The sequence below is a fragment of the Hypanus sabinus genome, chromosome 1 (genome assembly GCF_030144855.1).
Source record: "Hypanus sabinus isolate sHypSab1 chromosome 1, sHypSab1.hap1, whole genome shotgun sequence".
Taxonomy (NCBI): Eukaryota; Metazoa; Chordata; class Chondrichthyes; order Myliobatiformes; family Dasyatidae; genus Hypanus; species Hypanus sabinus.
In genome coordinates, this window is record NC_082706.1 from 8,828,094 (window position 1) to 8,853,118 (window position 25,025).

General features: G+C 45.7%; 1 protein-coding gene across 4 annotated transcripts; it reads right to left on the minus strand.

Moving 5' to 3' along the window:
* Nucleotides 1–2,732: 2,732 nt before the first annotated feature.
* LOC132391157 (synaptobrevin-like) lies at nucleotides 2,733–19,086 on the minus strand. 4 transcript variants are annotated; one of them, XM_059964002.1, is made up of 4 exons: nucleotides 18,944–19,086; nucleotides 13,494–13,578; nucleotides 10,090–10,236; nucleotides 2,733–3,316 (listed from the first exon to the last, which is right to left on the minus strand). In XM_059964002.1, exons 3-4 carry the CDS (start codon nucleotides 10,213–10,215, stop codon nucleotides 3,167–3,169), a joined length of 276 nt encoding a protein of 91 aa, XP_059819985.1. In that variant the 5' UTR covers nucleotides 10,216–10,236; nucleotides 13,494–13,578; nucleotides 18,944–19,086; the 3' UTR covers nucleotides 2,733–3,166. The 4 variants fall into 4 exon arrangements, with proteins under 4 accessions (XP_059819985.1, XP_059820001.1, XP_059819994.1 ...); XM_059964018.1 differs by lacking the exon at nucleotides 18,944–19,086 and adding an exon at nucleotides 18,789–18,914; XM_059964011.1 differs by lacking the exon at nucleotides 13,494–13,578.
* Between the last annotated feature and the right edge of the window lie 5,939 nt (nucleotides 19,087–25,025).

Genomic DNA, 25,025 nt, shown 5'->3' on the forward strand with positions numbered 1-25,025 from the left:
ATGGTAACAATGAGAAGAGGGCATGTCCTGAGTGGTGGGAGTCCTTAATGATGAATTTTTTCTTCCTGAGACACCACTCCTTGAAATTGTCCCGGATGCTACGGAGGCTAGTGCCCATGATGGAGATGACTGAGTTTACAACTCTCTGCAGTTTGCTTCGATCCTGTGCAGTAGTCCCCCCACATACCAGACGGTGGTGCAGCCAGTCAGAGTGGTCTTCACAGTACATCTGTAGAAGTTTTCGAGTGTTTTAGGCCACAAGCAAAATCTCCTGAAACTCCCATGTGACGGGGAAGTATATGATCGTGCTTAAAGGTACAATGGAATTATGTTGGCTTAGAGAATCCTGATCAGAAACTTTACCAAAGGAGAAGAGATGTAAAGCGACTACTTGCTTTGACGAATTAATGATTGATGAATCCGGGGGCACTTTGTACCTCTGGCTGACAGCTGAGAGAAGAAAGGACTAGTCAAAACCACTGTGTCCTGTGTCTGGCCAGACTCAGCTTGAAGAGGCCCAGGCATGACTGGCAAGTGATTTGCAAGCACTTTTCCCCACACACTGATCTTTCTTGCTCATTGACTTTATTTATTTTGAGGAATAATTGTGTTTTTTTTAAGCATATTAAGAGAAGCTGGGTGAAAAGACGTGCCCAACTTGGTACCGATACCAATAATTTCTATTCTTCCTCTAACTCCTCTCCCCTTTCTATCCTGAGGAGGGAGGTGGCTGAATCTGAGTACTGCTTCCTTGGACTAATCCCTCAACTTTTTGACCTTTTTGTCTGTCTTTGTGCTGGTGGCTTTGGAACTCTTTGCTGCCACCCCTCGCAAACTATAAAATCTGGGGGTGGCGTAGTCAACTCCTGCCACTGTCTGTAAGGAGTTTGCACATTCTCCCTCTGACCACTTGGGTTTCCTCTGGGCACTCTGGTTCCCTCTCACATTCCAAAGATGTGCAGGCTACTCGGCTAATTGGTCACGTGGGTGCAATTGGGCAGCATGGGTTGATTGGGCTGGGAGGACCTGTTACCGTGCTGTATCTCTGAAGTTGAACCCCTGAACACTACCTCACTTTTTTACTATATATTGAGGGTAACAGTGAGAAAAGGGCATGCCCTGGGGGCTGGAGGTCCTTAATAATAGACACTGCCTTTCCGAGACACCGCTTCCTGAAGATATCTTAGGTACTTTGTAGGCTCGTACCCAAGATGGAACCAACTAAATTTACGACCCCCTGCAGCTTCTTTCAGTCCTGTGCAGTAACCACCCCCCTCCATACCAGACAGTGATGCACAGTACATCTGTAGAAATTTTTGAGTGTATGTGTTGACATACCAAATCTCTTTAGACTCCTAATGAAGTTTAGTTGCCTTCTTTATATTGATATATTGGGACCAGGTTAAGTCCTCAGCGATCCTCACACAGGAACTTGAAGCTGCTCACTCTCTCCACTTCAGATCCCTCTGTGAGGATTGGTATGTGTTCCTTCGTCTTAACCTTCCTGAAGTCCACAATCAGCTCTTTCGTGTCAAATCATAATGATTGATAAGTCCAGGAGAGAGGAACCCTGTGTGAACATTGACAAAAGTTGCTGCAGGACTCTTCATGCATTGTGCAGTTGAAACCCAGCCATGTTGCCTGCACAGGGAGTTTAATATTGTGTTTATCACCACTGTCTGCATCTCTTCCACCTCCCCCCTTACAACTGAGCACTGACGCCAAGGACATACTGGGAGAGCTTTACGGTATCATCAGTTCTCTACACTAACAAGCATCCAGGCCGCTTCTTCGTACGTGCGGGAGATATTTATTGATAAACACAAGATTCTGCGGATGCTGGAAATCCAGAGCAACAGAAAGCACTGAAGGAACTCCGCAGGTCGGGCAGCATTTACGGGGAGAAATAAAGAGTCAGCATATCGGGCCAAGACCCTTCCTTAGAGATGGAAAGGGAGGAGAAAGAAGCCAGAATGGGAGTGTGAGGGGGAGGGGGAGGAGTACAAGCTGGCAGGTGATAAGTGAAGCTAGGGTGAGGGGAAATTAGAAGCTGAGAGGTGATAGGTGGAAAAAGTAAAGGGCTGAAGAAGGAGGAATCTGATAGGAGAGGAGAGTGGACCATGGGAGAAAGGGAATGATGATCACCAGAGGAGGGTGAAAGGCAGATAAGGAGAAGGGGTAAGAGCAGAACCAAGAGGAGGAATTGAAAAGGGAAAGAATGAGGAGGGGGAGAATTACCGAAAATGGGAGAAATTGATGCTCATGCCATCAGGTTGGAGGCTACCCAAACAGAATTCTGCCTTCTTCCCTTTCATTTCCAGTCCTGATGAAAGGTCTGGGCCCGAAGCATCAACTGTTTATTACTCTCCATTGATGCTGACTGACCTGCTGAGTTCCTCCAGCATTGTGTGTGTGTGTGTGTGTGTGTGTGTGTGTGTGTGTGTGTGTGTGTGTGTGTGTGTGCGTGCGTGCGTGCGTGCGTGCGTGCGTGCGTGTGTGTGTGTTTTCTTTATAGTGTTTGTTTTATTTTAATTGTGTTCTTTATGCTTGTTGGGGATTTTTTCTGCTGCATCAGATCCAGAGCAACAACCATTTTGCTCTCCTCCCCATTCACATACTGAAGAATGGCACAAAACTATCTCGAATCTTGGTACCAGTACAGTGTCACATACTTGGTGTGCGTTCTCTCCGTACAGAGACAGAAACAAAACAGAAGAATTGATCATGCTCCATCAGGGTAAAAATTTGATATATTATTTTTAATACAAAGTTTGTCATGGATAAATAATAAAAAAATTATAGGTCACAATAAAACCATGTTAGCTGTCAATCCTTGCTCTATTTTGGTTTCTCGGTACCACAGTTAAGGCAGCTCACACAGAAGATGTCTCTAATGACAAATTCTGATAATGATTTTCAATCCAGTAAGAAAAGAAAAGCGGTCCAGATCACAAAGGTTGCTGGAAATAGTTTTAAAACCGTTGAAACGTTAACCATGTTTCTCTCTCTCCACAGATACAGCCTGACCTGCGGAGTGTCTCCTGAAGTTTCTGATTTTATTGCAGATTTCCAACGTGTGCAGTTTGTGGTGTTTTTATTTGCTTTTTGACTCCAATGTTTATTGCTTCTGGTCCGGACTTGGGGAAGGACTGAGTGGAGGTGAGGGTCATTGAGATGGTACGCTGAAAACGATGATGATGATAATGACGATGAGGACAACAAGGATGACAGCTCCTCCCACAATCAGCTTCCACTTCCTATTGTTATTCTTTTCTTGCTGAGCCACGACTTTGGCTGACCTCTGGAAAGTTTTGCCCTGCGGAGATCAACACGTAACATTAGCAATCAGTAAAGTACCCAGGTTGATTACTAACATAGTTTTATAAAGATCGTGTTCTGGGATAATCACAAATACACCCTGTGCCACTTTATTAGGTTGAGGAGTGGAACCCAGTTTGGACTTCTGCTGCCAAAGCCCATCCAATTAACCATATAACAATTAGAGCACGGAAACAGGCCATCTCGGCCCTTCTAGTCCATGCTGAACGCTTACTCTCACCTAGTCCCACCGACCTGCACTCAGCCCATAATCCTCCATTCCTTTCCTGTCCATTTACCTATCCAATTTTACCTTAAATGACAAAATCAAGCCTGCCTCTACCTCTTCTACTGGAAGCTCGTTCCACACAGCTACCACTCTCTGAGTAAAGAAATTCCCCCTTGTGTTACCCCTAAACTTTTGCCCCCTAACTCTCAACTCGTGTCCTCTTGTTTGAATCTCCCTTACTCTCAATGGAAAAAGCCTATCCACGTCAACTCCATCTATCCCCCTCATAATTTTAAATACCTCTATCAAGTCCCCCCTCAACCTTCTACGCTCCAAAGAATAAAGACCTAACTTGTTCAACCTTTCTCTGTAACTCAGGTGCAGAAACCCAGGTAACATTCTAGTAGATCTTCTCTGTACTCTCTGACATCTTTCCTATAATTCGGTGACCAGAACTGTACACAATACCTCAAATTCAGCCTCACCAATGCCTTGTACAATTTTAACATTGCATCCCAACTCCTATACGCAAGGTCCACTTCAAGGTTCGATGTGTTGCGTGTTCAGAGATGCCCTTCTGCGCACTACTGTTGTTATTACAGTTACTGTCCCCTTCCTGTCAGCTTGAACCAGTCTGGCCATTCTCCTCTCACCTCTCTCATTAACAAGACATTTTACAGCTCGCAGGACTTCTTTTGTTTTCCACACCACTCTCAGTAAACTCTAGAGACTGTGAGCGTGAAAAATCCCAGGAGATCGGCTGTTTCTGAGATACCCAAACCACTCTGTCTGCCACCAACAATCATCCCACAGTTACTTTGATCACTCTTCAGGTTGCAGACTACACAGAAAAGTCCTAGCCCAAAAAATCAACTATTTACTCTTTTCCATGGATGCTGCCTGACCTGCTGGAGTCCTCCAGCATTTTGTGTGTACTGCTTTTGATTTCCAACATCTGCATATTTACTCATGTTTGTGATTTTCTTCCCAATTCTGATGTTCAGTCAGAGCAACAACTGAAACCTCTTGACCATGTCTGCATGCTTTTATGCATTGAGTTGCTGTAATGTGATTGGCTGGTTAGATATTTGTATTAACGAGGTGGACTCCCCTCCCCCAATTCTTTCCTTTTCCATTCCCCAATCAGGTACCCCACTTCCTTTCCAATTCTGATGAAGGGTCTTAGCCCAAAATGACTACAGTTCTTTCCCTCTCCATGGCTGCTGGCTGCCCTGCTGAGTTCCTCCAGCATTTTGTGTTTGATACTCTGAATTTTCCTGAATCTACAGAATTTCATGTTTACATTATTTAATAGTGTCTTAAATGCAAGCACAAGAGACTGCAGAGACTGAAATGTGGTGCAAAAAGTGAACTGCTGTACTTCATTAGGAGTTTGGGGAGATTTGGTATGTCACCTAAAACACTCACAAATTTCTACAAATACACCGTGGAGAGTATTCTGACTGGCTGCGTCACCGTCTGGTTATTGGGGGTTGGGGGGAGTCTACCGCACAGGATTGAAATAAGCTGCAGAGTGTTGAAAAGTTAGTCAGCTCTTTCATGGGCACTAGCCTCAGTAGTATCCAGGACATCTTCAAGAAGCAATGCTTCATTAGGGATCCCCATCACCCAGGACATGCCCCCTTCTCATTGCTACCATCAGGAAGGAGGTGCAGGAGCCTAAACGATTCAGGAACAACTTCTTCCCTGCCATCAGATTTTGGAATGGACATTGAACTCGTGAACATGACCTCACTACTTTTTTTTATTTCTTTTGCACTACTCAATTTAACTATTTTATTTACATAGTTAACAAATTTTACGACCTGATGTTATTAAACCTGATTCTGGTCTCTCCCAAGTGGAGCAGCAAATACGGATATCTCTGTACATTTCCCTTAAATACATATTTGTAATTAAGTTTGAAGTCATTTCCTGTTTTTAAAACTTTTGAGGACCCCACAGACGCTAGTTATCAAAAACACAAGGATGTCTGCAGACGCTGGAGATCCTTTACGAGGGGTGATTGATAAGTTTGTGGCCTAAGGTAGAAGGAGTCAATTTTAGAAACACTAGCACATTTATTTTCCCTACATTTACACACGTAGTCCAGCGGTCGTGGAGCATACGGATCCCTTCTCTGTAGAAGTCAGTGTCTTGGACCTCCAGAAGTCGTCCGCAGAACGGGGTGATTGATAAGTTCGTGGCCCCAGGTAGAAGGGGGGTGTATTATTAGCTTCAAATTTTCTGCATTTTCACTCGAAGAGTTGACCTGCATGTGCATGTAATGCCAGCTATATAACTCATCTCCTTCCACCTTAGGCCACAAACTTATCAATCACCCCTCGTGAAGTGCCTCCTGGATAGGTACATGGAGCTTGGGAAGATAGAGGGCTATGGGTTACCCCAGGTAATTTCTAAGGTTGGGACATGTTCGGCACAGCTTTGTGGGCCAAAGGGCCTGTACTGTGCTGTAGGTTTTCCATGTTTCCATCTGTAGCAAAACACACAAAATGCTGAAAGAAGTCAAGTCAGACAGCATTTACGCAAATGAATAAATAGTCGACATTTCGGGCTGAGAAGCATGGGGAGAGATGCCAGAATAAAAAGGTGGGTGGGGGAGAGGAAGGAGGCTAGCTGAAAGGTGACAGGGTGGGAAAGATAAAGGGCTGGAGTGGAAGGAACCTGATAGGAGAGGAGAATGGATCACATAGAAAGGGAAGGAGGAAGGGACCCAGGAGGAGATGATAGGCAGGTGAGAAGATGTCAAAGGCCAGATGATGGAAGAGAGGAAGAAGGAGGGGGAGGGAATTTTTTTTACAGGAAGGAGAAATCAATATTCATGCTGTCAGGTTGGAGGATACCCAAATGAAATATAAGGGGTTGCTCCTCCACCCTGAGGGAGGCCACGGACTGATGAGTCGGAATGGGAACTAAAATATTTGGCCACCGGTCAAACAAACCTACATTTCTGTTTTTCTTACAGCTCGGTTCCTGCCCCAAAGAGACACAAGAAACTGCAGTTGCCGGAATCCAGAGCAACAGACGATTTGCTGGAGGAACTCAGCGGTCAAAAAGCAGCGATGAAGAAAAGTTGAGATGTTTCAAATCAAAGCCCTGTATCCAGAGTTTCTCTCCTCCCCATCGATGCTGGGCTTTTCCATCAGTCTGTCTGTTTATTTATTTATGGATATACTGTGCAGAATAGGCCTTCCGGCCCTTCGAGCCTCGCCTAGCCTAATCACAGGACAATTTATAAAGAGCAACTAACCAACCAACTGGTAAGTCTCTGGACTGTGGGGGGAAACTGGAGCACCCAGAGGAAACCCATGCAATCACGGAAAGAACGTGCAAACTCCTTACAGGCAGCAGAAGGAATTGAACCTGGGTCATTGGGACTGTAAGGCGTTGTGCTAAACACTAAGCTACTGTGCTGCTGTGCTTTTTGGCACCTGACTCCAAGGCGCGGTCTTGTGGTTCTTTTCTAAATTGGTTTTACGGTACAGTATATTTCCTAGAATCACCATAGCAACATCAGGCAAACTAAAAAGATCAATCGCAAATCACTTAACTTATAGGGGCAGCACGGTAGAGCAGTGTTCAGCAGTACAGGCAACCCGGGTTCAATTCCCACTACTGCCTGTGAGGAGTCCGCACGCTCTCCCTGTGACCGTGTGGGTTTCCTCCGGGTGCTCTGGTTTCCTCCCACAGTCCAAAGACCTACCAGTTGGTAGGTTAATTAGTCATTGTAAATTGCCCCATGATTAGGCTAGGGTTAAATCAGGGGACCGTTACATGGCATGGCTCGACAGTTTGGAAGAGCCCATTCCGCGCTGTATCTCAATAAATATAAATAAATTTATAATGAATTGCAACATGGCGTTACCAGCAAGTTCACGGAACAGAACAGCACAGGAACAGGCCCGAGCCCACAGTGCCTGCGCTCAAAACAATGCCTGATCAAAGTAAACCTGTTCTGCCTGCACGTGATCCATATCTCTCCGCTTCCTGCAGTTATATAAAAGCCTCTTAAGAGCCACTACCAAATCGACTTCCGTCACTGCCCCAGCAGCCCAAGCACCTGACACTCTCTGTGTAAAAATATTTGCCCTGTTCATCTCCATTAAACTTCCCCCCTCTAACTTGACGTGTCTTGACATTATTACCCTGGGAAAAAAATACTGACTGTCTGCCCATCTATCATCACCATCACTGTGTGCCGTGTCGTAAGATGAGGTCGATTATGGTCGTATGGCCATGGCTGTTCTTGGCAAATGTTTCTACAGAAGTGGTTTGCCATTGCCTTCTTCTGGGCAGTGTCTTTACAAGATGGGTGACCCCAGCCATTATCAATACTCTGCAGAGATTGTCTGCCTGATGGTGGTCACATAACCAGGACTTGTGATCTGCACCAGCTGCTCGTACGACCATCCACCACCTGCTCCCATGGCTTCACGTGACCCAGAATGGGTTGGGGGAGGCACTAAGAAGGTGCTAAACCTTGTCCAAGGGTAACCTACAGGCTAATGGAGAGAAGAAGCACCTAACACCTCCTTTGCTAGAATTGTATCTCCACCCGCCCCCGTCCAATATACATACTTTGATCATAAATGCACTTAGAATTTTGAACTTTTGAAGCATGGACTTCTGGAATATTGAATTACTTTGTATCCATAAGGGCCCTGAAAGAGGTTCTCCTCCCCGCCACCTGAGCCCCATCTCTACCTCTCATAAGCATCTCTCAGGTCCCATGTTAAGTCTCCTACTTTCCAGAGGTAACAAGCCAAGTTTCCGACCTCTCCTTTCAGCCCATACCCTCTAATGCAACCAGTTCATTCCACTTGCTACCAGGAAACTGCTGGATACAACAGGGTCATGGGACCAGACAACATCCCAACACCGCTGTCAGGAAAGTAGCATCCACGATCAGGGACCCGCACCAGAAAAAAGGTACAAGAGCCTCAGGACCCATACCACCAGGGTCAGGAATAGTTACTACACCCCCTCAACCATCAGGCTCTTCAACAAAGGGGATAACATCACTCAACTTCACTTGCCCCTTCACAACCCATGGACTCACTTTCAAGGACTCTTCATCTCATGTTCTCGATATTTATTGCTTATTTGTTTCTTAATATTATTTCTTCTTTTTGTATTTGCACAGTGTGTTGTCTCCTGCGCTCTGGTTGAACACTCTAGTTGGGTGGTCTTTCATTGATTCTGTTATGCTTATTATTCTATAGATTTATTGAGTGTGCCCGCAGGAAAATGAACCTCAGGGTTATATATGGTGACATATATGTACTTTGATTATCAATTTACTTTGAACATTGAACTTTAGAGAAGCTGGTTTAGTATCAGTTCCTTTTACTATGGGATATGATCAAAGTTCATGTTATTGTCAAAGTACGTATATGAGACCAGATATGACTCTGAGGTTCATTTTCTGTAGGTATTCACGGCAGAACAAAGAAGTACAATAGAATTAACGAAAAACGACACACAAAGAGTGACAAATGGTGCAAATACAAAAAGAAACAAGTAATAAGAATGACAATAAATAAATATTTCACAATCGTACACAATCACATTTCCTTTTCCGGTTTCTGATGTGGACGGCGTTGACAACGTGGAGTTTACGATGATTTGTCTACAGATTTTAGAACTGGTTTATTTATACTGTTTTTATTTAAGAAATTATTCAGTGCTCACGTCGTTGTCACTGGGCAAAAAAATTGCACAGCACAGAAGTTTTACACACACTGGTCATTACAAATTAGAGGGAACATTGAATTAACTTTATTTCTTACATCCCTCACATACATGAGTAAACACCTTTATGTTACGTATTTGTCTGAATGTGCAATGTGCAAATTATAATCTTTTGTAATAAATAGTATGTTACAGTAAGATAGACAACAGAACAGTCAATATAGCTTAGAAATACAATTGTGTTGACGTGAATTAATCAGTCTGATGGCCCTGATGCTGTTCTCATGTGGCAGTGCTATGGTTAGATCATTAGGCCATTGATCCAAGGACACATGCCAACACAGCATCTAGAGAACTTAAATTCCAATGATTAAACAAATCTAGATCTAAAGCTGCTCCCAATAATAGTAAAAATTAAAATACCAGATTATTTTAAAGATTATATAGTTCAGTAGTGCCATCCCATGTAAGGAACTCTGTCATACTGGAATCAGGGCCTCTGCTTTGGCTCTTGGTAGGGTCACCCATGCCAAACAGTGGTCCATCGGTTGTCCAGGTTTGGGGGCTCAGCTCAGGGCTAACGGTGCTGACTGGTCAAAAAAATTGTTAAGGAAACAGCAATGAAGAATCCTTCTACATCTGTGTGGACAGACAGAGATGGCGCACCTTCGTTGCTCCCCAAATGCTAGCGGCATAACTGGCAGTAAGTAAAAGGTGTATTATTTATTATATGTTAACGGTAAATGGAGATTTCAAAAGCAAGCAGAGAGAAATATCACAAACAAGAGAAAATCTGCAGATGCTGGAGAGGGACCAATGAAATTACTTACAGCTTCCATCAGACATTGGGCTCTTTCATCGAGAACTTCCAGTTTCTCTCCCCGGTCCTTTACTTTATCCACATTTACATGCATGATCTCCAGAACCTCCTCTGTTTCTTGATGGAGTTTATTCATTTTGTCAGAATTATTTGTACCCTGAAATAAATCATAGGAAGGAATTAAGAAAGAGCTTGCGAAACTTCTTGGCAGGATGATAGGATGCAGATCATTCTGCCTCCTCTCTAGGGAATTGCTGCTCCCACCAGCACTCCATACAAGATTCAATATTCAGCATTCACACAATATCAGGCTCTCACAATTACATTCACTCAGTGGCCACTTTATTAGGAACCAGCAGCCACTGAGTGCGTGTCTGTGGCCGCCTGCCGCTGTAGCCCATCACTTCAAGGTTAGATATGTGTGTATTCACAGATGCTCTTCTGCACTCTGCTGTTATAACGTGTGGTTGTTTGAGTTACTGTCACCTTCCTGTCAGCTTGAACCAGTCTGGCCGTTCTCCTCTGACCTCTCTCATTAACAAGGCATTTTCACCCGCAGAGAAAAATAAATAAATAGATAATTGGATGCATAATTAATTTTTTCCCACCCACAGAATGCTGGAGGAACACGGCAGGTCAGGCAGCATCTATGCAAGTTAATAAACAGTTGGCATTTTGGGTGGAGACGCTTCCTGAGGTGCACAGTAGTGTTGGTGGTTAGTGGTTAGCACAATGCTTACCAGTTCCAGCGGCCCAGATTCATTTCCTGTTGTCGTCCCTAAGAGTGGCAGCAGAGTCGGCCAGGGACCGACATGTCGGAGTCGGGGCAGGAATTGAAATGGCTGGATGTTTTTTTGTTTTTCACACTATTCACCGGAAACTCTAGAGGCTGTTGTGCATGAAAATCCCCGGAGATCAGCAGCCAGGGGAATTGTTAGATGCAGGTACAATTACAATATATAAGAAGGTAGTTAGGCGATTACATGGATAGGTAAGGTCTTTGAGAGATATGGGCCAAACACAGGCAAAGGCCTGATAACTCATATAGGCATTATATGATTATTATATAATGGTCATTAGACCAAGTGTGGAAGAAATTTTGTTACTAGCTAGATACTAAGGGGTTAAAGAGTTTTTTTACAGCACCCTTAAAATGCTTCTGCAGGACTGCTGTAAAGGGCTAACTAGCCTGAGAGGGAGTAATCAAAGTGTTCTTTTTTTTTAATAGCCGACCTGTGCAATTGTCCCGGCTTCAAGGTTGTAGGCAGAAGTAGCTTTGAATAGATAAAGAAAACAGTAACCTGATTATATATATTTTTTTTACTGTGCTAAGACATGATTACTGAGCAAAGGAGTGATCTGCCTGCATGCTGTATTTCACAAACGTGCTGAGAAGCTTTTGATAACATACACTTTGTCTGTATAATGAGAAAAGTCTGTGTACTCCGGGAGAGTCTCAGGAGCTCTGCTTTAAGAGGTTGAGCTCTCCGTGATAAGTATCATGTTATAATAAAGACTTTCAAAAGCGATCTCCCTTCGTGTCCGAGCAATACCTTTTCCGCAACACCGAGGGGCCAGATTCCACATTGTACAACTCTACAACGATCGCCATGTATTTCTGATGGACCTACCCTGAAGCTCAGCTTTGACACAGCAGAACTATAGCTTGCTATCTGAATTTCTTCCGACTCCAATTTCACTCGTCTATAAACGTCTTACAACGCTTTCACTTTGGTTAGATTTTCTTCGGTTTTGTTTGAAAGTATCTTTATCCAGAATGAGAATCAGATTTGTTATCACTGACACGGGCCATGAAATATGTTGCTTTGTGGCAGATGTACAGTGCAAGATGTAAAAATGACTGTCGATTACAAGAATTAAATAGACAGTGCGTGCAAAAAGGGAAGAGTGCTTAGTGTTTATGGAATCATGGACCTGATGGCGGAGAAGCAGAGCAAACTGTTCGCTGACTGTGAGTCTTCAGGCTCCTGTGCCCTTTTAGGGGTGGGACAATAGTGCAGTTATTAGCAAAACACCATTACGATGCCAGTGATAAGATCAGGGTCTGATTTCTGACTCTTCCTGTAAGGAGTTTGTACGTTCTCCTTGTGACCACGTGGGTTTCCTCCGGGTGCTCCGGCTTCCTCCCACAGTCCAAAAAAAGAATGGTTAGGATTCGTGAGTTGTGACGCTCGCGGGCTGCCCAGCACAATCCCCGCTGATTTAGTTTGAGGCAAATAACGCATTTGTTGTATGTTTTGATTTTTCAGCGTTTATGTGATAAATAAATGCGGCAAATCCAATCTCCTCCCTGAGGGCAGTAATGAGCGGGAGAGTGTGTCCCGGACGGTGAGAATCCTTAATGACAGGTGCTGCCTTCTGGAGACTGTGTTCCAAAGTTCTGCATTCAGGCAAAATACTAGTGTACTGTGCCTGTGTTAGCGCTAGATTGAACATTCCTGGACTGTCTCGCTAACTTTGTGGTTTGATGTTTTATATTCTGTGTTTTTCTCTTTTTTTGCCATTTGCACGATTTGTTCTTCTTTTGCGTGTTGGTGGTTTGATGTTTTACTTTGAACGGGTTCCATGGTTTTCCTTGTTTCATGGCTGTCTGCAAGGAAGACGAATGCCAGGGTTGTACACTGCAGACATACTTTGATAATAAATGTACTTCGAATCCTTAATCAGCCTATAAAAGTTTGCAAGAGGCTGTATTGAACAGGCACGCCAAGTCAAAGCAATGGCAGTAGCTCTGTCGAGAATAATCACGCGCCCGTAAGACAGATTTAGCCGGCTGGTGGCGTAGTGGCATCAGCACCGGACTTTGGAGCGAAGGCTCCTGGGTTCGAATCCAGCCGGTTCCTTTGCGCGCTTCCCATCCGTGCTGGGTTGAGCGTCGAGCTAGCAACTCGGTCTCGTAAAAATAGGAAAGCCTGCTAAAAAAAAAAATCTGTCATGACGGCGTCCCGATGACTCCTCTCAGAGTTGAGGGCTTTCGTTTTCTTCTTCTTCCAGACGACAGATTGCAGAAACAAATGTATATTGCCAGTAAGGGTCTACAGGTTGCATTAATTGCAGTGTGTGACAAAGGGCTTTTCCCAGAACACTACTGAAGATTTAGATCAATGATAAATACCCATGCCACACAGTAACACCCATGTGACCAATTAGCCACACACCTCTGGGATGCAGTGAAGCCGGAGTAGGCGGAGGAAACCCACACGGTCACAGGAGGAGTGTACACCCTCCTTACAGACAGTGGCAGGAATTGAGCCCTATCTGTTGTAACAGTGCTGCGCTAACTGCGAAGCGACTGTGCGGCCCCACCTCTTCTTGTAAGTGCTGTGCCTTTAGGCGAGTTGGCAAGTCACTACGGAAAGGTTCCCAGGAATCACCAAGATCCGCGGCACTTACTGTCAGAATTCCAAACCCGCCACTGCCTCTCTGCCAGGACTTTTATCGCCGTTCTGCTCGGTTCCAAGTCCATGCAAAGCCCAAACTGGAAAGACAGAATTCACATCATACACATCATATTTTTTTTTCCCCAGGCAAAGTACTCCAGTGTACTCAGCAGTACAAGAAGCTGCGGTTGCTGGAAGTCCAGGGCAACACAGGCAAAGTGTTAGAGGAACTCAGCAGGCCAAGAGGGGACTAGGCAGTCAGCATTTCAGGCCAAGACCACGTTCCCCTTCATGGATGCTGCCTGACCTTCAGCATTTTGAGTGTTTTAAACATTGTCGTTGCCTCAGCCACCATCAGTGGCAGGTCACTGAGTACGTGTAGAAAGGAATCAATGCTTTGAGCCAAAACCCTTCCTGTAATTATTAGAGTCAAGAATACAAAGTCAAGATGCCTGACCTGCTGAGCTCCTCCAACGTTTTGTGTGTGTTACTTCCAAAGGACAATGAATTGCAATAGTATGCCACAGGCAGCTCTTGTATAATCGCTAAACTCTAAGCAAACAATGAGACTCGTTAAATAATGATTACCCAACTCCAGTGCCCTAAAAACCTCAGAACCCAACGCACAAGCCTGAAGAGCTGACTACGGAGGGACGGAGGGACGGAGAACAGGGCTTGTTTCACTGCTGTTGTCCTCTTGATCGTTCTGCTCTACTTAGTCCTGTCGAGCATTGTAGGCACGCTACACTGGCATCAGAATGAGTGCCAACACCAATGGGTTGCCCGCCCAGCTACATCCTTAGGTTGTGTCAGTTGCTAATAAAAGTGGCAAATTTCGCTGTACGTTTCGATGTACATGTAATAAAGAATGCTGAATCCAAATTCCTGACTTGGCAAGGGCTTTCTATTCTCCACGAGGTTGCAAACACAATTCGTCACCAACACGGAGTCACAAACTAGAGATTGTGGGCAGACAGGAGAATCGAAATGTGAATGGCGTCTGAAAGGAAGGATTAGATTTGAGCACGTCATCACCCTTTCTGCGCACAGTCCATTATCCTCATGCCAAGAGCTCCCAGAGCTGAACAGCCACTCTACAAGGCAGTTCAGTGTTCAGTCTGTGTACATCAAAGGGTTAGTTCATCAGTCTGCTGTGGCAGAAACCAGTTCCCTGAGAGAGGGAGGGAGGGAGGGAGGGAGGGAGTGTGTGTGTGTGTGTGTGTGTGTGTGTGTGTGTGTGTGTGTGTGTGTGTGTGTGTGTGTGTGTGTGTGTGTGTGTGTGTGTGTGTGTGTGTGTGTGTGTGTGTGTGTGTGTGTATGAGAGAAAATCTATGTTCATCATCAAAATCAAAATCAGGTTTAATATCACTGGCATAGAAATACAGAAAACCGACAGCACAATACAGGTCCTTTGGCCCACGATGCTGTGTCGAACATGTATTTACTTCAGAAATTATCTAGGGTTACCCATGGCCCTCCACTTTTCTAAGCTCCATGCACCTATATGTCGTGGAATTTATTAACTTTGTGGCAGCAGTACAATGCAACATATAACAATAGAAAAAATGTGTATTACGCTGAGTATATATATATATATATATATATATATTAAATGGTTAAATTAAGTAAGTTGTGCAAAATTAGAAATTAAAAAAGTAGTGAGGTAGTGTTCATGGGTTCAATGTGCATTCAGAAATCAGATGGCAGAGGGGAAGAAACATAGAAACATAGAAAATAGGTGCAGGAGTAGGCCATTCGGCCCTTCGAGCCTGCACCGCCATTCAGTATGATCATGGCTGATCATCCAACTCAGAACCCTGTACCTGCTTTCTCTCCATACCCCCTGATCCCTTTAGCCACAGGGCCATATCTAACTTCCTCTTAAATATAGCCAATGAACCAGCCGCAACCGTTTCCTGTGGCAGAGAATTCCACAGATTCACCACTCTCTGTGTGAAGAAGTTTTTCCTCATCTCGGTCCTAAAAGGCTTCCCCTTTATCCTTAAACTGTGACCCCTCGTTCTGGACTTCCCCAACATCGGAAACAACCTTCCTACATCTAGCCTGTCCAATCCCTTTAGAATTTTATACGTTTCAATAAGATCCCCCCTCAATCTTATAAATTCCAGTGAGTATAAGCCCAGTCGATCCAGTCTTTCTTCTTATGAAAGTCCTGCCATCCCAGGAATCAATCTGGTGAACCTTCTCTGTACTCCCTCTATGGTAAGAATGTCTTTGCTTGGATGAAAAAGAAACTGTTTCTGAATTGTTGATTGTGTGTCTTCAGGCTCCTGCACTTCCTTCCTGATGGTAGCAATGAGAAGAGGGCATGTCCTGGGTCATGGGGCCCTTAAAGATGGACACTGCCTTTTTGAGGCATGGCATCTTGAAGGTGTCCTGGATACTGGGGAGGCCAGTGCCCATGATGGAACTGACTGAGTTTACAACTCTCTGCAGCTCATTTCGATCCTGTGCGGTAACCCTCCTCCCCCACCCTACCAGACAGTGATCACATGCACGAGGCCACCACAGCTTGGAAGGCTCCATCTCCGAGCATTCCCATTCGCATTCTTTCCCTGCACATTATTCTCGGGGTCATGGGAAGCGTGGGAATGATTTGGTCACTTGGCGGGATTTGCTGCTCTTTTCTCGCACTTGTGACATCATTTTGTGATCAGGTCCAAGGGACGCCACCATTTCCAATGACCCATGGAGCAGTAAAGCACCGGAATAAGCCCTTCACAATGCTGTGCTGAACCCAATTAAACTAGTAATTAAATACCTAACTCCAACTAGACACAAGAGATTCTGCAGATGCTGAAAATCCAGGGTAATGCACACAAAATGCTGGAGGAACTTAGCATCTATGGAAAAGTGTAAACAGTCGATGTTTTGGGCCGAGACCCTTCTCTGCCTGACCTCCAGCTCTTTGTTACCTTAATTAAATGAATCCCTTCAGCCTATACATTGCTAATATCCCTCCCTCCAGTCTCTGCACACACACATGCCTATCTCAGAGCCTCTTTAATGCCCCTGGTGTATCCATCTCCGTCACCACCACCCCAGCAATGAATTCCAGGCACCCACCACTCCAATTAAAAGAAAAACTTACCCTGCACACCACCCTTTGAACTTACCCCCTCTTACACTAGGAAAAAAAAGGCACTGGCTGTCTCCTGTATCTACGTCCCTCATAATCCTATAAAGTTGGCTCACTGTGACATTTTCCTAGCACCGTTTTATCCTAACCCTGAATGGCACCTTAGGAGTAGACCTTTCCCTCTCCCTCAATGTGTTCCAACCTTCACACGCAGCAATTGTAAGCCTTCGCTTCAAGTAAAACTTCAATGTAGAGGAGTCTATTGTGGTACCCCTGAAATCAGTTGGAGGTACAAGAGACTGCAGATGTCCCTTTCCCTCCACAGTTGCTGCCTGACCCATCCAGTTCTCACAGTTTCTTGCTCTGCATCCCCTGAAATCTCTTATCCTGCCTTAACGTGAAAAGCAGCACAAAAGGACAATTCATGCAATCGTGCCACAGGCAGCTCGTGTTCAAAGTAAATTTATTATTAAAGTATGTGTTTCCTGTGGAGCATCAAGAAAGCTCACGCCTGTGCCAGGATACTGACGGACTTTTACTGCTGTGCCATTGAGAGCAGACTCACCAACTGCATCTCAGTGTGGTGTGGCAATTGTCCCGTATCGGATCGCAAAGCACTCCAGCGGGTGGTGAAAACTGCCCAGTGGATTATCAGCACCCAATTGCCCACCAGTGAGAACATCTACCATAAACGCTGCCTGGGCAGGGCGAAAAGCATTTTTAAGGATGCATCTCACCCTAACCGTGGACTTTTTACTCTCCTCCCATCCAGTAGGCGCTACAGGAGCCTCCGCTCCCACACCAGCAGGCACAGGAAGAGATTCTTCCCTGAGGCTGTGACCCTGCTGAACCTCACATCACAGCGCTAAGCAGTATTGCCCCCATATTGTACTGTCTCAGTACTTTTGTATCTGTGTGCTGTAGTACTTACTTTTTATTCACAGTTAGTTTGTAAATAACACTATTCTTTTTCACTTGTGGTTAGATGCTAAGTGCATTTCACTGGCTTTGTATCTGTACTCGGCACAACGACAATAACGTTGAATCTAATGTATGTGTCATCAGATACCGGCCTGAGACTCGATTTCTTGCGGGCATTCACAGTAGAGCAGAGAAATACAACAGAATCGATGAAAAACTGCCCACAAATAAAGACTGACAAGCAAATGATGACCAAAAGAAGGCAAACTGTGCAAGTAATTAATAAATAATGTTCACGACATGAGATGTAGACTCCTTGATTCCACAGCCTGTGGGTTGTGGAATCAGTTCAGTGCTGGAGTGAGTGAAGTTCTCCACGCTGGTTCAGGAGCCTCATGTTTGAGGGGTAATAACTGTTCTGAACCTGGTGGCGTGGGACCTCAGACTCCTGTATCTCCTTCCTGACGGCAGCATGACCTGGATGGTGGGGGCCCTTGATAATGGGACGCCCCTTGTAGTTGTGCTCTATGAAGGTGATGGTGCGTCACCGAGTCGAGATAGGCTTTTATTAGCTGGAAGAAAGCACCATCAGCAGCAAGAGACCACCACACAACATCCTGGAGACTGAGGGGGGAGCAGTGCCTCCAACCGCCTTTATACAGGGGTCTGTGGGAGGAGCCACAGGAGCAGTGGGGGGGGGGGTGTCCTGACAGGTATATGTACTTCACCACAGAAGGAAAGGGCTTTACCTGCTTTAATAGCGCCGAACCAGGCAGCAATGGGTTTCTGCTGGGTAACCCGTTTACACTACTTAATTGAGCTAGGATTTCCAGCATCTGCAGATTTTCCATTGTTTCTAATTTAATCCTCGTCCGTATAGGTAACCAACCAACACTGGGGCGACACTGGGGGCTCAGCCCAAGATCGTTGTTTGGGAACAACCAAGAACTTCCGAAAATACGGAAAACTTGAGTAACACACACACACAAAGGGCTGGAAGAACTCAGCAGGTCAGGCAGCATCTAGGGAGGGGACGTTTCTGGCCGAGACCTTTCATCAGGACCGAACCCGTATGATGCCCACTTGTAGAAGGCTTCCTGCTAAGTGTCTGACCGTGCGCTACCCGCTGGTCAATGATGATTTCTCTAAGAAGTCGGGGAGGACGGTCTAGGCCAAGCTCAGAGCCCCAGCCTCCCCCAGACACTCAACCCCGGATCGGTCTGTATCTGCGGCGCCCGGAGTCCCGATTTAACACGCAGCCGAGCGGTCTAACACAGATCAGCTTACAGAGTGGCTCCGGCCAGAGGACTTGAAAGGTCACAGCCCGCGGACACGCACGAAATTCCGGTTTGAAGCTCACTGGCGTGATTCCCTCTCTCTCGGGTCCACAAACTCGACACGGCGGGGTCAGGCTCAAAGTGTGGACTGAAAACCGTACTCACCGCTACCGCCGATCCCCCGCAACTTCTCTCTCTCTCTCCCCCTGCTCGACTTGCTATTTACTGGAAGGGAGCTGAATTTCCCCTACGACTCCGCCCTCCCGTCAAAACTTTCTTCCGGGAATTCACACCTACGCCGCCGGTGCCCTCCGCAAACCCGCCCGCTGGAGGCGTCGCCGCGACAGCCACGGGGTCACTTGTTGAACGCCGATTCATCCCGGCTCCCGGTGACCCTCGAGCTTGTGCAGGACTTCGCCTTGCTGATGTCTTACAACATAAAGAGGTTCTGCAGATGCTGGAAGTCCAGCACGACATGCTAAACAAAGGGAGTAGAGATAGCCCAGGAAATTAAAGACCAGGGAATCTTACTTCAGCGGTGGGCAAGTTGTTGGAGAAGATCCTGAGAGGCAGGATTCATGAGAATTTAGAGAGACACAGTCTGATTAGGGCTAGTCAGCATGGCTTTGTCAAGGGCAGGTCATGAACCTGATTGAATTCTCCGAAGATGTATCAGAACACATCATGAAGGTAGAGCAGTGGATGTAGTGTATATGGATTCAGTAAGGCATTTGATGCACCATCAATAACCCTCGGAGACGTGAGTCGGGATAGGCTTTTATTAGCTGGAAGGAAGCACTGTCATCAGCAAGAGACCACCACACAACATCCTGGAGACTGAGGGAGGAGCAGTGCCTCCAATTGCCTTTATATAGGGGTCTGGGGGAGGAGCCACAGGAGCAGCGGGGGGGGGGGGGGGGGGGGTGCATGTCCAGACAGGTGTATGTAGTTCACCACAGCATTTGATAAGGTTCCCCATGCGAGGCTCCTTCAGAAAGTAATGAGGTATGGGATCCAAGGAGACCTTGCTTTGTGGGTCCAGAATTGACTTCCCACAGAAGGCAAAGGGTGCTTGTGGATGGTTCGTATTCTGCAAGGAGGTCAGTGACCAGTAGTGTTCCACAGGGATCAAGGATCTGTTCTGGGACCCCTCCTCCTTGTGATTTTTATAAGTGTCCTGGATAAGGAAGTAGAACAGTGGATTAGTAAGTCTGCCAATGATTCAAAAGTTGGGGGTGTTGTGGAGGTTACAGTGGGACATCGATAGGATGCAGAACTGGGCTGAAAAGTGGTAGATGGAGTTCAACCCAGATAAGTGTGAAGTGGTTCCTATCAGTAGGTCAAATTTGAAGACAGAATATAATATGGTAAGACTCTTGGCAGCGTAGTGGATCGGCGAGTTCTTGGGGTCCGTGTAGATAGGACACTCAAAGCTGATGTGCAGGTTGACAGTGTTGTTAAGAAGGTGTATGGTGTGTTGGTGTTCATTGACCGTGGGATTGAGTTCAAGAGCCGAGAGCTAATGTTACGACTATATAAGACCTTAGTCAGACCCCACTTGGAGTACTGTGTTCAGTTCTGGTCACCTCATTACAGGAAGGATGTGGATACTATAGAGAGAGTGCAGAGGAGATTTACAAGGATGTTGCCTGGATTTGAGAGCATGTCTTATGAGAATAGGTTGAGTGAACTCGGCCTTTTCTCCTTGGAGTGACAGAGGATGAGAGATGACCTGATAGAGGTGTATAAGACAATGAGAGATATTGATCATGTGGGTAGCCAGAGGCTTTTTCCCAGGGCTGAAATGGTTTAAGGTGCTTGGAAGTAGGTACAAGGGGGATGTCAGGGGTAAGTTTTTTTACACAGAGAGTGGTGGGTACATGGAGTGCACTGCCAGTGACAGTGGTGGAGGCGGATACAATAGGGTCTTTTAAAAGACTCTTAGATAGGTTCATGGAGCTCAGAAAAATAGAGGGCATTGGGGTAGGGAAATTCTAGGCAGCTTCTAGAGTAGGTTACATGGTCAGCACAAACTCGCTGTGTCTCCACTCTCCATCCTGGCAAGTTATTAAGGTGTGACCCTTCCTGATGTTGCTGACCTTTTTCTGATGGCCAATGTGCCCAGAGAAAATGAAAAGTAAAGCCGCAGATTCTTCTGCGTGCCGCAGGATCTGAAAGGCGGGATTGGTTTTGATTTCACTATTATCATTCTGATCGTTGTGTATCTGTCACGAGAAAGTTACTCAGTGTGAAGGTTCTTCCCTTTTTTGCAGGAAGGAAGATGGGTACTACAGTTGCTAATTGGTTTATTTTAGACAAAGAAATAGGAACAGAATTAGACCATTCAGCCCAGTGAGTCTACTCTGCCATTCAATCATGTCTGATTTTATAATCCCTCTCAACTCCATTCTCTTTTGAGTATTCCAGAGGACTGGAATATAAAATCATGGATGTAATGTTGAGGCTTTCCAAAGCACTGGTGAGGCCTCACCTGGAGTATTGTGAACGGCTTTGGGCCCCTTTTCTAAGTGTAATGCCCTGGTTCTTATCTTCACTGTTATGCTGTAGGTATTTCATCCACTAGTTCTGCGAGGGCTCCTTGTTCTGCTCTCAGCTTGTTTGGGTTATTGCTGAAGAATGCTGGGAAATTCAGGGATGCTGAGGAATGTGTGTCGTCCGATTAGCGGGAGGTTTCCTTGGTGAGGGATAGAGTTGGTCCTGGCTTTTGTTCTGGAGAAGATGCTGGTGGGAGACCCGTTTGTTCGAGATGGATTGCGAGCGACGTTCGGAAGGTGGTGTGGGCGTTCACGTTGGCCGAGGGCCCAGCGCGTGAGTGACCGAGAAGTTCAAGATGAGCACCAACTTGTGCACATTCGACCGTTTAATTAGAATGGGATCTTTTCTTTTTGTTATTCTTTACTAACCCTTCAGTTAAGATTCATAAATATAATTCCTTTAGCTGTATGCAGTTTACCGTCGGCTATTTCGTGAAATTAACTTGTAACAGGGTAGCGAATTACACAGCATCCACACAAACAGGGGGTTCAGGGTGGGCTCGTGCCTCACTCTCACAAGTTTGGCGGGCCAGAGATTGTCTTCCCTAGACTAATGCAGCCGAGCAAACCAGGGTGTTCCAATGATGACATTGGAGAGGGTTCGAAGGAAATTGACAAAACTGATTCGAGGATTGCAAGACTTGTCACACGAGGAGCGTTCGATGGCTCTGGGCCTCCACTCACTGGAATTCAGAAGAATGAGGGGTGACCTCATTGAAACCTATTGAATCTTAAAAGGACTCAATGAAGTGGATGTGGAGAGGATGTTTCCTATGGCGGGGAGTTTAAGACCAGAAGACACAGCCTCAGAATAGAGGGACGTTCTTTTAGATGTTACGTACCCCGTAACTGGGTCACTTACCAGCAAAGGTAGAGAGGTCCGTTGAAGTCTGATGGTACTATTTTTAACCGTATTTATTGATAAAAATACACAAAAATAATATCAATGCAAACATACAGATAATATACGTAGTCAATACTAAATCTAAAAGCGCGGGTATAATAATAATCAATAAGAAATAGCTCTATCATTGTCTAGGGGATAATGTATTGTCCGATGGAAATATAAGAGTCACTTTAGTTCATTCAAGCTGCAGCTTTTTGGTTGGCGAGAAAGACGGGTTAAAACTTGCCCAGTCCTTTTATGATGTCAATCCTTCGAGAGTCATTGGGAGTTGATTAACCCGTTGTTAGCTAAAAACAGTTCTTCTGTGGTAAAGGACCACCGATTCCGGGGCAAATGGAAACGGACGCATGTGGCCTTCCCACCGGCTTTCACTATTACTGGATCACTAGCGTTTCTTCTGGTGCATCTGAGGGGCCGTTCCTCAGACCCTCTTTTATCCTGACTCACAGAGTCTCAGATGTCAATCAGGTTGAGATGATGCAATCCCTCCACCAACCTCCCCCTCCGTTCATTGCCTGGGGGCTTCGATGCATCGTACAGGATGCAATACACAATTCTGTCTCCAAGAGACAATAGCCGTTATCAATGGTTCTGCCTCTCGGAGGCCAGGACACATTCCAAATTCTTTGTGGATTCTGCATGTCTTTCTCTCATTTCCTGGGTCTCTTGAACTGACTTAATAGTGATCTTGCGATTCTCACAAAGGAGGGGGCTACCCCGCACCCATTGGCCCCTCAGAGCTGTGGTGCATTCGTAACATAGAACAGAAATGAAGAGGAATTTCTTTAGCCAGGGAGTGGTGAATCTGTGGAATTTGTTGCCACAAGCAGCTGTGGAGGCAAAGTCATTGAGTATATTTAGTGCAGAGGTTGATAGATTCTAGATTAGTCAGGGCATGAAGTGATATGGGGAAAAGTCAGGGGACTGGGGCTGAGAGGGAAAGAGGATCTGCCGTGATGAAATGGCAGAGCAGGCTCGATGGGCCAAATGGCCTCATTCTGCTCCTATATCGTATGGTTTTTTTGTTTTCTCCTCAGTAACCTTTGACACCCTCTGAAGAGCCTATCAAATGTACCCTGTGACTTGGCCTCCACAGCCCTCTGTGGCAATGAATTTCACAGATTCACCACCCTTCGGCTAAAGAAATTCCTCCTCATCTGTGTTCTGAAGGCACATTCTGAGGCTGTGCCTTCTGGTCCTAACCTCCCACTCTATATGAAATGACCTCTCAATGTCTACTCTATATAATAAAGTAGCCACAGAGTGTACGTTAGTTATCTTCTGCTGCTGTAGCCCATCCACTTCAAGGTTCGACGTGTTGTGCATTCAGAGATGCTCTTCTGCACACCACTGTTGTAACATGTGGTTATTTGAGTTACTGTCAGCTTGAACCAGTCTGGCCGTTCTCCTCTGACCTCCCTCATTAACAAGGTGTTAACTTCCTCAGAACTTCCAGTCACTGAGTGTTTGTTTTTCCACACCATTCTCTGTAAACTCTAACGACCGCTGTGTGTGAAAATCCCAGGAGATCAGCAGTTTCTCGAACCACCCCGTCTGGCACCAACAATCATTCCACGGTCAAAGTCACAGGTCACATTTCTTCCCCTTTCTGATGTGTGGTCCGAACAAAAGCTAAGCCTTTTGACCATGTCTGAATACTTTTATGGAATGAGTTGACTGATTAGATATTTGATTAACGAGCAGGTGTACTTCCGTACCTAATAAAGTGGCCATCGAGTGTAGGCCTTTCAATATTCAATAGGTTTCAGTGAGATCTCATCCTTTCTTCCCTCTAAAATTCAGTGAGTACAGGCCTAGAGCCATCAAACACTCCCTCATTGCTGCTGCTGTGAGGTCCGGGACTCTGCTGGGAAGAACAGGCCCCCAGTCCTCTGGGTCGTGTTGCCGATGGCCGTTGGCGGGGCCGTCTTAATACGATCGGCGGAGGAAGGTGCTCGGAGAAGCTGTGCCGGAGGGGACGGTCGTCGGGTCGGAGGTTCGACGGACTCCGGTCGCAGCGTGTGCTGCGTCTGCAAGGCTGGTTTGACGGAGCTTCCATTGTGTGCTGCGTCTGTGAGGCTGAGTCGGGCGGCACCTTGGGAGTCCATAGCGGGGGTATTCCCTTCTGCTGCTGGCATGGGATGGCGAGTCTGTTGGGACCCTGGGGACTTGTGGAAACTGTGTGGTGATTTCTTTTGAATTTACAGTCCTTTAACATCTTGGGCTGTTTTTACTGTGCCCATAGTCTTTTTTTTAATCAATTATGCTATTGTTTGCACTGTTGTAACTATATGTTGTAATTATCTGATTTTGTGCAGGTCTTTTAGCTTTAGTTTTTGGTCTTGTTTTTGTCTGGTGGATTTGGAGCTCCTTTCCGGGGGACACGCTAGACGGTAGCGCGATATTAACACGCAGCAGCCTCTCCGGACTCTGGATTGGGGATTGCCAAACGTTATGTGGATTTTCTGGTGTAGTCTGTTATAGGGCCCAAAACTGCTCACAATACTCCATATGTGATCTGACCTAATCTTTGTAAAGTCTTGATATTCCATCCTTTTATATTTTAGTCCAGTTCTCTGAATGAATGCTAACGTTACATTTGCCTTCCTTACTACCGACTCAACCTGCAAGTAAGCCTTTAAGGAACCCTGCACTTGGGCTCCTCTGACTTCTGGATTCACTTCCCGTTTAGAAAATGGTCCACATCCTGATTCCTTCTACTATTCTAAGTGCAAGACCGTGCACTTTCCTATCTCTGAGGGTCAGATCAGAGGCATTTGGATCT

What these genes read in the sequence shown, in the direction of transcription:
- LOC132391157 (XM_059964011.1), bottom strand. Translation starts at nt 10,215, where the DNA reads ATGAATAAACTCCATCAAGAAACAGAGGAGGTTCTGGAGATCATGCAT. An exon ending in CCCAATGTCTGATGGAAGCT is followed by an intron (nt 3,317 to 10,089) that starts GTAAGTAATTTC and finishes TGATCTCCGCAG; the next exon opens with GGCAAAACTTTCCAGAGGTC.